At 33.1% G+C, this 14651-nt stretch overlaps 1 protein-coding gene across 1 annotated transcript in view; it reads left to right on the top strand.

Moving 5' to 3' along the window:
• LOC137641584 (nucleolar protein 4-like) overlaps positions 1 to 14267 on the top strand; it is a 342312-nt gene extending 328045 nt beyond the window's left edge. Inside the window, exons 8-12 of the mRNA XM_068374293.1 lie at positions 2973 to 3158; positions 4874 to 5077; positions 6338 to 6493; positions 11087 to 11342; positions 11710 to 14267. Of these exons, the coding sequence (XP_068230394.1) occupies positions 2973 to 3158; positions 4874 to 5077; positions 6338 to 6493; positions 11087 to 11342; positions 11710 to 11882 (975 nt within the window). The 3' untranslated portion in view covers positions 11883 to 14267. The remainder of the gene's footprint in view (positions 1 to 2972; positions 3159 to 4873; positions 5078 to 6337; positions 6494 to 11086; positions 11343 to 11709) is intronic.
• Positions 14268 to 14651: the final 384 nt, after the last annotated feature.

The raw sequence follows: 14651 nt of genomic DNA, 5'->3' as shown, positions 1-14651 counted from the left end.
ATACTTTTATTAAAACTCATTGTAAGACTTAAGATGGGGAATCGGGACTGAATGCCCAGAATCATATAACAACATTTATAAGTGTAGTAAAGATAGATAGCACATACAGCATTGGAATAGCAAGTTATTGGCCTCCAGTGCAATTATTTGATGAGTTATCTGAATTTTTTTTTCATTTTTTTTTCTTTTCTTATTTTTTGCCTGGGTTTACTTTTCTGTCATGCAATTCTCGTTACGAACGTAGTGGATGAAATACTTGTTAACTATTATTATTATTATTATTATTATTATTATTATTATTATTACTACTACTACTACTACTACTACTACTACTACTACTACTACTACTACTACTATTACAACCCTAGTTGGAAAAGCAGGATGCCAAAAGCTCAAGGGCTCCAACGGGGAAAAAATAGCCCAATGAGGAAAAGAAATAAGGAAATAAATAAACGATATGAGAAGTAATAAACAATTAAAATGAAATATTTCAAGAACAGTAATAACATTATAAACGTATTATATTTTCCTTTCAACACAGTTTTAATAGTCTTAGTTTCTATGTGTTGAATCTTTAAGCTCTTCAACAAGTTTGAATTTCTTTCTTGTTTTATAACGTTTTTTTTTTTCTTTTATACTTCAGCTGATGTGGAGAGAAAGCCAGAAACCAGAGGGACCGAATGGTGTCCTTACCAGCCCCTGGGCCTCACCAGAACGACAGACACAACTCGAAGGGTGAGTATTTGCAACCTTTCGATTTTAAAATAAATACAACTAAAAATTAGAGATCAAACCAGAAACCCTTTTTTGATTGATTGATATTGATTTTTTTTTTCTTTTTTTAAGGTCTGTCTTTTGCTTTCGGCTATATTTTGACCTAGTTTCTTGATTTTCTTATTTTGTTTTCCCTCTTTTGGGGAGACATTTCTTCGATATAGCTTTTGCTACAAAGCTTGTAAAAAAAATTCTGTCACTCTTGCGTATTTGCAGTGAGAAACGAAGGAAAGTGTGCTTCATGTATGTAGAAATGTACATTTAGAATGTTACGCTATATCAGTAGTGATTATAATGATAATGGTGTAGCATCCTACAGATGACTTCTAATCTGTATCATTCTTTTATTTTATCTCCTCAAATCGGGATTGCTATGTAGATAATGTAAATGTATGTTTACACTGATTATAATCCAGTAGTCTGTAGTTATCAGACTATCTCTCTCTCTCTCTCTCTCTCTCTCTCTCTCTCATTTTATGGTTTAATCACCTCAGTTCTTGATTGTTATTTCAATATAGTCTGATTACAGTGAATATAATCCAGTAGTGTTTTTTCTCTCTCTCTCTCTCTCTCTCTCTCTCTCTCTCTCTCTCATTTTATGATTTAACCACCTCAGTTCTTGATTGTTATTTAAATAGTCTGATTACAGTGAATATAATCCAGTAGTGTTCTCTCTCTCTCTCTCTCTCTCTCTCTCTCTCTCTCCCATTTTATGGTTTAATCACCTCAGTTCTTGATTGTTATTTCAATATAGTCTGATTACAGTGAATTATAATCCAGTAGTGTTCTCTCTCTCTCTCTCTCTCTCTCTCTCTCTCTCTCTCTCATTTTATGGTTTAATCACCTCAGTTCTTGATTGTTATTTCAATATAGTCTGATTACAGTGAATATAATCCAGTAGTGTTTTTCTCTCTCTCTCTCTCTCTCTCTCTCTCTCTCTCTCTCATTTTTATGATTTAACCACCTCAGTTCTTGATTGTTATTTAAATAGTCCTGATTACAGTGAATATAATCCAGTAGTGTTCTCTCTCTCTCTCTCTCTCTCTCTCTCTCTCTCTCTCACACACACACACACAACTGCATTATACATTTAACGTAATATTAACATTAATTCTCCTCTGCAGCTTCTAATTCATTTATTGTTTTCCGCCGAGATATTCATGAAATGAAGTAAATTGTCGAAGGAAAACCTTTTCCAGTCTCTGTTCCATTCACCGTTTCCAGTTGATGATCAACTCGTCAAACCATTTTTTTTTAATAATTTTTCTTGCTTATAATTTTTTCTCTTTTTAAATGATATTCAACTTATCTCTATTGTCTTTCAGTTGTTCATACTTTACATTTTATATTCGGTCGAGTTTTTATTTTTATTTTTTACTCTTAAAAACGAGGTTCCGTTTTCTGTTTATTTCCCAGTTTACTATTAAATCCAATATTGTTTTAATCTTGTACTGTAGTTGCGTAATACTGACAATATCTTTCCATCATCTAATTTCTAAATTATTTTGATGTTTGTTCAGATTCATTATACATTGCAGATTAGATAGTAGCTTCTTTTTAAGAAACTTTAAAATTAAAATTAAATAGCTTCTTTTTAAGAGCTTGAAGATTAAAATTAAATATCAGCTTCTTATAGAACTTAAATATTGAAAATAGATAGCTTCTTTTAGAACTCGAAGATTAGAAATGAATATTAGCTTATTTTTCAGAACTTAAAGATTGAAAATAGATAGCTCTATTTAAAACTTGAAGATTAGAGTGAATACCAACTTCTTTTTAGAACTTAAATATTGAAAAAAGATAGATCTTTTTAGGACTTGAAAATTAGAAATAAACATTAGCTTATTTTTTAGAACTTGAAGATTGAAAAAAGATAGATCTTTTTAGAGCTTGAAGATTAGAAATGAATATCAACTTCTTTTTAGAACTTAAAGATTGAAAATAAATAGTTATTTTTGGAACTTAAAGATTAGAAATAAATGTTAGCTTATTTTTAGAACTTAAAGATTAAAATTAGTTAGTAGCTTTTTTTTTAATAACTTAAAGGAATTGAATATTAGCCTTTCTAGAACTTAAGATTAAATGTTAGCCTTTTGGAACCTAAAGAATAGAATTAAATAGTAATTTCTCTTTTTTTATAAAACTTAAAGAATATCTCTCGAACGGAAATAATATTGTTTTCTCCCATGTTCGGACAGAGCCCCTGTGCCTCGCCCTCTGGAAGTGAGAGAGCGGCGACGGCGACGCCCTTGGACACGGCCAGCAATGCCGAGGACACGTCCAGCAACGGCAACAAGGACGACGAAGACGACGACGCCGATGACGACAACGACGACGACAAAATTGACGCTCAATACGACCCCGAACGTCTCAAGGCTTTCAACGTAAGTCTCTCTCTCTCTCTCTCTCTCTCTCTCTCTCTCTCTATGTGTGTGTGTGGTTTTTACATTTAAAGAGTAAGGCGTAAATTATTTGTCAATATAGTCTCTCTCTCTCTCTCTCTCTCTCTCTCTCTCCGTGGGGTTTTTACATTTTAAGAGTAAGACGTTATTTGTCAATATAGTCTCTCTCTCTCTCTCTCTCTCTCTCTCTCTCTCTCTCCCCGTGGCGTTTTATCATTTTAAGAGTAAGGCGTTATTTATCAATATAGTCTCTCTCTCTCTCTCTCTCTCTCTCTCTCTCTCCGTGGGGTTTTTACATTTTAAGAGTAAGACGTTATTTGTCAATATAGTCTCTCTCTCTCTCTCTCTCTCTCTCTCTCTCCGTGGGGTTTTTACATTTTAAGAGTAAGACGTTATTTGTCAATATAGTCTCTCTCTCTCTCTCTCTCTCTCTCTCTCTCTCTCCCCGTGGCGTTTTATCATTTTAAGAGTAAGGCGTTATTTAGCAATATAGTCTCTCTCTCTCTCTCTCTCTCTCTCTCTCTCCGTGGGGTTTTTACATTTAAGAGTAAGACGTTATTTGTCAATATAGTCTCTCTCTCTCTCTCTCTCTCTCTCTCTCTCTCCCCGTGGCGTTTTATCATTTTAAGAGTAAGGCGTTATTTAGCAATATAGTCTCTCTCTCTCTCTCTCTCTCTCTCTCTCTCTCTCAGAAGATAATTACTGTTAGTTTTCTCTTCCATTTTGAAGATTAAAAGAAGGCGTTACGTGTCATTTAAGTAAATGTTTAAGGGGTGAATTTGTTACTTGATATTTTGTAGACTTAATAATTTTTTTTTTAGCATACGTCTTGTGATATCGAAATACAGTAGTCTTCGATATTATTATAATTCTTTGGGGAACATTTTACGGTTTTTAATCTTACTTTTTTGCTTCTTCATCATATTGTTGTTCAGAGCTACGCAATATCTTGGATTACACAATTTTGTTGTACTTGTTTAGTCCAATTTATCCATCTATCTATCTCTGTCTATGTATGTATGTGTATATATATATATATATATATGTGTGTATATATATATATATATATACATATACATATATATATATATATATACATATATATATATACATATATATATATATGCATATATATATATATATATGCATATATATATATATATATATATGTATATATATGTGTGTGTGTGTATGTATGTATTTATTATCATTATTATTACTATTATTACTACTAGACAAGCTGCAACCCTAGTTGGAAAAGCAAGATGCTATATGCCTAAGGGCTCCAACAGGGAAAAATAGTCCAATGAGGAAAGGAAACAAAGAAATAAATAAACGATATAAGAAGTGATGAAAAATTGAAATAAAATATTCTAAATATTTTAAAACACATTGACGTCATTAAAACAGATAAATCATATATAGACTAAAAAGACTTATGTCCGACTATTCAACATAAAAACATTGGTTTATATGCACATACAAGCGTATCTCATATTTCTCAATCCATAGTATAGGTGACAAATTGAAATCTTGGTTTCAGTTCACTAGTGGAAATTCCAAATCAATAAATGGGCTACAATTAACTATCATTTTTAAAAATTCACAATTTTTTCTCCGAGAACATTATTGCCTTTTTTCCTTTGAATGTTAATGACCTGTCATTAAGGTAATGGATTTCCCTCTCCTCTCCACAGATGTTCGTCAGATTGTTCGTGGACGAGAACCTGGACCGAATCGTTCCTATCAGCAAGCAACCCAAAGAGAAGATCCAAGCCATCATCGACGCATGCGCGAGACAGTTCCCAGAGTTCGCCGAGAGAACGCGGAAGAGGATCAGAACCTACCTGAAGAGCTGCAGGAGAAACAAAAGAACGCGAGATTCTAATGGCTGGGAAACTGTAAGCACATTTTAAGAAATAATTACACTTACTTTATTAGAATAGTCTCAGCAATTTTATTTTTGTCATTAATTAAAGTGGAAGGTTCAATTTTTTTCTAATATATAGAAATAAAAATGTAAAGGAATTGTTTGTCTTCTATATTATTCTGAATTAGATAATTTAGTTCATATTATTTTTGTTTAGATAATATCTGCCTTTGATAATCATCAGTATGAAAATGCTATGTTATGCTATGTTATAATAGCATTTCTCTTTTTTCGTAACATAGCATTTCTTAGTTTTTCTCTTAATATAGCATTTCTTTTTGAAGTCTTCACGGAACATTTTTTCCTTTTAACGGCATATTGTCCTAACATGGTATTTTTTTCTGTTAACAGAGCATTTCTTTTTTTTTTCTTTTAACATAGCATTTCTTTTTTTCTTAATATATCATTTATTTTTAATCTCTTAAGGTAGCATTTCTTTTTTCTCTCTCTTAGCATAACATTTCTTTTCTCTCTCTCTTAGCATAACATTTCTTTTCTCTCTCTCTTAGCATAACATTTCTTTTCTCTTAACATAGCTTTTACGTTTTTTCAAGATTTTTCTCTTAACATAGCGTTTCTTTTTTCTCTCTCTTAGCATAGCATTTCTTTTTTCTCTCTCTTAGCATAACATTTCTTTTCTCTTAACATAGCTTTTACGTTTTTTCAAGATTTTTCTCTTAACATAGCGTTTCTTTTTCTCTCTCTTAGCATAGCATTTCTTTTTTCTCTCTCTTAGCATAACATTTCTTTTCTCTTAACATAGCTTTTACGTTTTTTCAAGATTTTTCTCTTAACATAGCGTTTCTTTTTTCTCTCTCTTAGCATAACATTTCTTTTCCTCTTAACCTAGCATTTATGTTTTTCTTGAAGTTTTTTCTCTTAACATGGCGTTTCTATTTTTCTCTCAACAGCATTTTTTCTCTAATCATACCATTTTTTCTTTAATATAGCAAACATAGCATTTCTTTTTCTTAACATATCATTTTTTTGTATCTCTAACATATTTCTTTTTTCTCTTTTTCTCTTTTGGCGTAGCATTTCTCTTTTTCTTAACATACCCTTTTCTCTCTTAACATAGAAATTCTGTTCATCTTAGTTTTTCTCTAAACATAGCATATATTGTTTTCTTAACATAGTATTTTTTCTCTAAACATAGCATTTTTTTATTTATTAACATAGATTTTTTGTTTTTTTTTACCTAACATAGCATTTTATTTTTTTCTCCAACCAGCCATCGAGGCCGACTCCGCCACACCTCACGAGCATCCAAGCCGAACAGATCCTGGCAAATGCGTGCGAGAACGAAGCCCAGAACGCCAAAAGAATGAGATTGGGTTTGGAACCCATTGCTCAGCCGAACCCGCTCAACCCACAACCCCAAGCTCAGGTGAGGGTTTTTTTGAGTTTAGTAAATCTCTATGGAATTCTTAGTCATTGAATTTGTGTATTTCTTTTAAGAATCAAAGTAGCATTATGTTTCGTAGTTTATACCATAAGTGGAACCTGAGTTCCCTTCTTGAAAGTTTGAATTTTGTACATACATACATATACCAAGGCACTTCCCCCAATTTTGGGGGTTAGCCGACATCAACAAATGAAACAAAACAAAAAAGGGGACCTCTACTCTCTACGTTCCTCCAGCCTAACAAGGGACTCAACCGAGTTCAGCTGGTACTGCTAGGGTGCCACAGCCCACCCTCCCACATTATGAATTTTGTAAAAAGTTAAATTAACGTTACAAATGATGTTATCTCGGGTTTATTAAAGGGAAAGGAAAACAAGTTGCGCATTTGGTCAAATGCTAACATCTGAAGTAACGGTAGTAGAAATCATTTCAAGTCTGACGGGCAGGATTTCAAAACAGTAGTAAATACTAGTATTAAGCGATTTTATGTACTAAATCTGATAAAGCGGCTGTAATTACAGCAGCTCTGAAAGGTGCTCTCGAGTATCAGGACTTAAGCTCGTACAGAATTACTTCAAATTTATCATTCACATAAAAGAATACTAGAATATGTAGTTCTCGAACAACTAGCCTACTCTGTCATTTGGAGAAATCAAAGTATTGCCTGATAACCAGTTAACATATAGGCCAATTATGCTCTACGGAAACAGCTGTGTTATGTTGTAAATTATCTACTAGAAAATATGACAAATTGTGACATCCCAATTTTACTGGATCCTAGTGCTGCTTTTGACGCACTTATGCATATTATTATTATTATTATTATTATTATTATTATTATTATTATTATTATTATTATTATTAATTGCTAAGCTACAACCCTAGTTGGAAAAGCAGGATGCTATAAGCCCAGGGGCCCCAACAGGGAAAATAGCCCAATGAGGAAAGGAAACAAGGGAAAATAAAATATTTCAAAAGCAGTAACAGCATTAAAATAAATATTTCCTAAATAAACTATAAATGCTTTAACAAAACCAGAGGAAGAGAAATTAAATAGAATAGTGTGCCCGAGTGTACCCTCAAGTAAGAGAACTCTAGCCCAAGACAGTGGAAGACCATGGTACAGAGGCTATGACACTACCCAAGACTAGAGAACAATGGTTTGATTTTGGAGTGGCCCTCTCCTAGAAGAGCTGCTTACCATAGCTAAAGAGTCTCTTCTACCCTTACCAAGAGTAAAGTGGCCACTGAACAATTATAGTGCAGTAGTTAACCCCTTGGGTGAAAAAGAATTGTTTGGTAATCTCAAGTGTTGTCAGGTGTATGAGGACAGAGGAGAATATGTAAAGAATAGGGCAGACTATTCGTGTATGTGTAGGCAAAGGGAAAGAACCGTAACCAAAGAGAAGGATTCAGTGTAGTATTGTCTCGCCAGTCAAGGGACCCTTTAACTCTCTAGCGGTAGTATTGAATTAATAACGATTTATATGCATTGCCGATGAAGCCTTTGGGTATCTAACAAATTACTTGGTTAACTGTAAGTGTTGTGTACGAATTGGAAATTCTTATTTATCACATTAACCATTAAAGAAAAGGGAAGTATGCTAGGTCCAATCCTATTTTGTATCTGTGCAGTTGGACTTTTTAGATTTTCCTTCATTACATCGCAGGCTGATGGAAATATGAGACAATAATAATTATAATAATGATAGAACTATAATAATGATTGATATATAGAGGGAAAATGATGAGGATAGCCACAAGGAGGCGAATTTTTTTCTTTTTAATTCGTAAGAATTAGGAAAAACTAGCCCTGGGAGAAGACATGAAAAAGCCGAATTCTTCTAATATTAAATAAAAGTTTTGCGCTTTACCTAATTACCTCAAATCTCTCTCTCTCTCTCTCTCTCTCTCTCTCTCTCTCTCTCTCTCTCTAGAAAACCCCTACCGTTCGTCAGAAACTTATTTTGTCATTATTTATTTGCTCACTTGCATTTACATCAAGTGTATACAAACATGCTCACCAGCAATAGAAGTCAGTAGCGTTTTGTTGGAAAACAAGTGATTTATCTCGAGCAGCGAAGAAATGTCTGAATTTCTATTAATATTTTATACGTTTAGTCTTTCTCCATTGTTTAGGTGTCCATCAGTACCTGTACTTCTCTTGCTTCTTATCGGTTGTATTATGTCTTAAACCTTTCACGATAGTTCGTTCATCTTTTTTATATGGTTGTCTGGTTTTCTCTTTTATTCCGTCTCTTTTTGGCTTCCATTTACCGATATATATATATATATATATATATATATATATATATATATATATATATATATATATATATATGTTTATATATATATATGTGTTTATATATATTCATATATATTTATATATATTTATACAGTATATATATATATATATATATATATATATATATATATATATATATATATATATATATATATATTATAAATAAAGGTTGAATATAGGCCGGTGAAGTGTCGTTGGCATTCAGTCACTCACTCTCACATATGACCAGAAGCGTTGCTATGACAACCAACTATGCTATCCCAGACGCCTTCCCGGAAATAGAAGTGTGGTCATTCAGTTGTAGTCCATAATAAGTAATGTGGTTAGAAAGACCTTTTGGTTGAAGCACTCCTGTGATAGGAAACGATGCTGTGAAGAATGAGAGAGAGAGAGAGAGAGAGAGAGAGAGAGAGAGAGAGAGAGAGAGAGAGAGAGAGATCGCCATGGCCACACTATCACAATAAGCATCGAGACACATCAACGAAAGGACGTATTTAGAATGTCCGAGTTCGTTGAATTTCAGCATTGGAAATATAGTTATGTAACCATTTCTCACCGGTGCGATCTCTCGACTATTTAGGGTTGTTGATATTTAGGAATTGATAGTTTTGGAATGTTAGAACAGATATCTTGTAGTCTAACGGCGGGAGTGTTAGAATTTCAAATTCCTTGGGCGTTCTTACACACAAAAAAAGACTGTTTTTACTATACTTTTGTATGTTATCTATAAAAAGGGAAGGAATCAGTTACTAAGAATTATAATCCTAGTGATTATAACAAAGATAGAGGGTTTTGTTGATTATAACGCATAAAGTAAACAGGAAATAATAACGATTGTCATTTTCCACCTTATTATTCCTTAATTTTTTTCAAGCCTCATATTTTTTTGCTGAGAGAGAGAGAGAGAGAGAGAGAGAGAGAGAGAGAGAGTACCTTGACAAATAATTAACGCCTTACTCTGAATGTAAAAACCCTATCTTCTGAGAGAGAGAGAGAGAGAGAGAGAGAGAGAGAGAGAGAGAGAGAGAGAGAGAGAGAGAGAGAAAGCTCTATCATATTAAGAAATAAAATTAAGGCATTTTTTCCCATTATCTAAAAGATTATTCTCCAGCTTCTCTTTTAAATGAACTCTGATTTCCTCATGATATTAAATAATGGATAGTTTCTTGTGCAAGAAATGTAGTAAACACTTCCATTTAGTCAAATATGTTACTGTGTATTAAAAAAAAAAAAAACGGTTTTCTAATTGCAGGAGTTGCCAAAGAATTAAGCCAGGCAAAGGGTTCCACTAAAGGCTAAAAGAGGTCTGATTCTCTTGACCATTGAAAGGTGAAAGAGGATGAAGATGTTGGCTATTCATGTGTACTGCATCAGAGGCTTTCACTTTTTAGTGCAGCTTATGTAACCTGCCTTCTCAAGAGTAGCCATTCAGTGCCATTTTGTATTAATGAATAAGTCATTCATAGATTCGTTGCTGCAAAACTGGCGTTTAATGTCTTAATAGTGTCTCTATTGCAGTGGGATTATTTATTTCAGATCACAGTTTCTCATTGGTATCTTAGATATATTGCCTTTTACCCAAAGGTTTATTTATCAGACAAACAATAGCCCTGCCATTACTCTTACAATTATGCTTTACATATTCGTAAATTGTTTCTTTGTTGAATTAATAATTGGATGTTCAAACCTTGATTAAATTCGAACATGAGTTTAAAATGTGAGGACGTAGTCTGCTGAAATTGTTTTATACTGAAGTGAAGATCGTTATTTATGTTCTGACAATGTAGAACACTACAAGCTGGCCAAAGATTCTATTTAAAAGAAGTGTGTTGATAAGTTTATAATTATGGATCAAATAATTTTCTGTCCTGACTACTGTCCCCAGGAGTCCTAGTGAAGTATAAAAGCCGTGGAGGGGGTAGAGATAAGTAATACGTAATATCTTTGAGTGATTGTTTATATATAAATAGAATTTGTTCATGCAACATTAAAGAGAAAGCGTGGATAAGGCTCATTTGTACACTACACACATTGCAGTATAGAGTTATGTGACGCGTTTATTCTGTGTTCATTTGTTAAATGTCGTGGTACTTGATGTTAATGGCAGGACTAGAAAAAAAAATAGAATACAAATTTTCTCAATTTTTCATTGCTTGTACTTTTGTGTAAGAGACTTAAGGTATGGTTATATTACATTATGTAAATAAATATGTACAAGGAAGTCACTTAACTGTTAATACAGTGTTGATAATATCTGACATCTCTTCCAGATGGGCTCTGACAAACCATTGTCCTTAGTCGATACTGTTGTGAAAACAGAGTCAAATGCGCCGCATGTATCAGCTCTCGCCAAAGCTTTGGAACGTCCATTGTCAGACTCTAAAGTAATGAATGGGTCGTCGATGTTCCAAGCATCATTCCAACAAAGTTTCCAAAAAGTTTCATCTCTAACTGGGTCCACTGTTCATTCACAGCCTGGCCTTGCTCCTATGTTGGCCACTACCTCTGCATCCGTTATTTCCAATGGTAAGTTTTTTTACCACACATGTGATGTTACGATATAATTGGCAATCTTAAACATGTAAAACCATTTTCTTTAACAAGGTGTAATTCGAGAGAAAACACTACATTGTTTACTAACTCAATCTTACTTTAGATATTGAATATTTGATACACAGTTATAATACTAATCACAGTAACTCGGCATCATGCTTACAAGCAGCAATAACTAGGCTACTTAAAAAGTATTATAGAGGGTATAGCTTTAATGAATGCAATGTATATCAGCTATTTTATGCGCATAAAAATAAGGTCTTTAATACCTTGTGATTTTATACCATACTGCAATTTTATTAAGAAGATTTGAACTTATTTTCATTGTCTCTTCCCATAGGGCCAACAGATCTCAGTGTTAAAGGGTCCTCTAAACCTACGCGGCCCTCGCTCAATGCTGTCGAAGTGGCAGCTGTCCGGCAACTCATAACGGGATACCGTGAATCTGCAGCATTCCTACTGAGGTCTGCAGACGAATTAGAGAACCTTTTAATTCATCAACAAAGTCCGTAGTAGTGTATGTGTAAAGCTTGATATTGTAAGTGTGTAAATGTGAAGACACTGTAGTGTATATTATTCAAGAATGAATTGTACATGTGGAACTCAATGGTGTTGTCCTGGCTGTCTCAATGCTGCTCACTTTTGAAATGTATATGGTACAATATCAGTGTTTTATGAGAATATGTAGTAGAACTAGTAAGATTATTTATTTATAGACTTAGGTCTACATTATTCACATGCGCAGCAGAAAGCTTGAAAGTAACAATCATTGGTGCTGCCTATTGTGTCCATCACAGCAGAAAGAGTCTATTACAGTATGGTGTTTAAATCTCATCTTTATATGGTGGTAAGCTGTTCTCAGTCACTTTAGCTTCTAAATTCAAGCGCCATTTTGACAGTCTTAATTCAGCCAAGCTTTGGTCTTAAGCCTTATTGTAGAATTTGGCCAACGCAAACCACAAACCAGTTGAGATCCACCGAGGGTTACTTCATAGCAAGATAATAGTATTTATGGTAATACAGTATTTGAACTGAATCAAACCTATAATCAAACAGATGAAATATACATACATTTAGAATAGTTTGGGCTGTTTTTAAAAGTTTCTCAAGCCAACAAAAACTATCTATGAACATTAGAATATTGAGGTTGATATTTATCAAATTGGTTTTTATCCTAAATTAACTGATCTTTTATGACAAAGGAAGAAAAGGAAAACTATTTTTTTTCTTAATATGGGAATGCCTCTTTGTTTATCATTCAAATGAGAATAGTTTTGTTCCTCTGCAGTAATATACAATGAAAACCAAACTGTGTTGGATTTAGACAACTTTTAAAATCTGCTGTAGGCTATGCTCGACTGTTCAGTGAGTAATGATCTTGATGCTAGATTTACATTCACACTCCATGGAAGTATCACTGCCTGTTTAACCAAGTTTATTATTAAGGTCCATATCCAGCACTACTGTACATCTATTGCACTTTGCCATGCATTGAAATGTAATTTGACTGCTGATGAACTGTGCAGTGTAGATTCTAGCCAATTCACCAAATACTGATTTAAAACATTCCAGTGTGCATCCACAACTTGTGAGTTAATGTTGTCAAACAAGTGTAAATTTTATGTCCTTTGTCAGCCTTCACAAAAAGCTTGCTATGAACGTCATGACCCTCGGGTTTTATGAGATGCCTTGACAAATTTGTAGGCATTTTACATAGCGGTCTTCTGTTGCCACATGCTGAATGAATATATCGCCTAGAGTATCTAGTGAATTTCATATAGTTTACTATGGAAGTGCCTCTCTCCCAACAAGATTTGTGTACATTTGGAATGTCAGGAAACAGTGTGAGATCATGGGCCATTTCTTTTTAAATATTTCTGAAATCATATTGTAGATGCAGAAGACAACACCTATTGGCCAAACTTAAGTGGTACTAATTCTACTTACTGGTCACTTTTGTGATAGAAAAATAGTTAAGTAGATATGTAAGTCAACATCAGGCATATATGTTATGAATATTGGTTGTATTTGCCTTATTCAGCATTGTTGCATTTCATTTTTTAAAGTTACTATATGATCTATAAATACTTAAGATTAATGGACCATCAGGTTATGATTTTTAAGACTGGGAACCTCTTTGATCACTCAGTAGTTTTAACTGAACACAAAATCAGGTTTAGGATATTAGACCAACATCCCTATCTTTGGCTTTCGAGATTGAATTTTGGTCGCATCTGTAGTCATTAAGGTGGCATGTAACAAATTTCATTACATGTTGGTAGGTCCTGTCAGTAAGTGACCCAAAAGTCTGTTTTTAAAGCATCAGGACATATCAACTATTACTTTATTTAGTAGGTAACTCATACAAAATATTTCAGCTCAGTTTTGCTGTGTTAAACATGTGATCATTATAAGGATACCCTGTTACTTTATTTTTTGGTCTGCTTTATATTGAAGAATCATCATAGTAAATATTTTGAAATAATGGTAAAGGAAACAAAGTTTAGATCTGTTTTAATATATAGGATTTTAGTTGATGCATAAAATATTGTGCCATTTAAAATTTTTGAATGTTCAGAAGGTGGTCTAGAGTACACAAGAAACTTATTCTCAGTGGGATGTATTTGACAATGTGAGGAGTTGGAAGAGTTGAAAGCATTACAGTCCTGTGGCCCAGGTCGTCAGATGTGGTGAGTTAGATCTTATATACATTTCATGAATAGGTTGTATGACATGCTATTGAAAGGGAGACTGCAATACAAAAAGGGGATTTACCTTTTCCCACAACTGATAACACTGAAATTTTAGTATTCAAAACTAGGACTGTTGTAATTAAAAGCCTTATTTTATTTAACAGAAGTGATTCGTTTGTTAGCTGTTATTCAATGACAAAAGAAGAAGTAAAGAAAAACCAAAGTTTTGAAATCAACTTGGAATATTCAATGCTTGTTGTAGTACAGAAAAGCTGGATAATTTTAACAAAAATATCTCTTGATTATAAAATGTAGCGTCCTTTAGATACCGTACAGATTTGCATTACTTATACCAGTATTTAATTCTTAAAATAAGTTTTATTTTTTATTTGATTAAGCCTTCAATATTATTGATATGTAGAGACATCTCTGATGTTTTTGTCACTTGGTTTTCCACATGATCCATAAATTCATTAACTATGTATACAATATTTACTGTTTTTTTTTTTTTTTTTTTTTTTTTTTTTTTTTTTTTTTGTAATCTATATTTGATTCAGGAGTATGAATGATTCTGAAAAGTATTTTATTT

Source organism: Palaemon carinicauda, chromosome 5 (assembly GCF_036898095.1).
Source record: "Palaemon carinicauda isolate YSFRI2023 chromosome 5, ASM3689809v2, whole genome shotgun sequence".
NCBI classification, from domain to species: Eukaryota; Metazoa; Arthropoda; class Malacostraca; order Decapoda; family Palaemonidae; genus Palaemon; species Palaemon carinicauda.
Note: the sequence above shows the minus strand (reverse complement) of the source record. Positions and strands in the feature narration are given on the sequence as shown.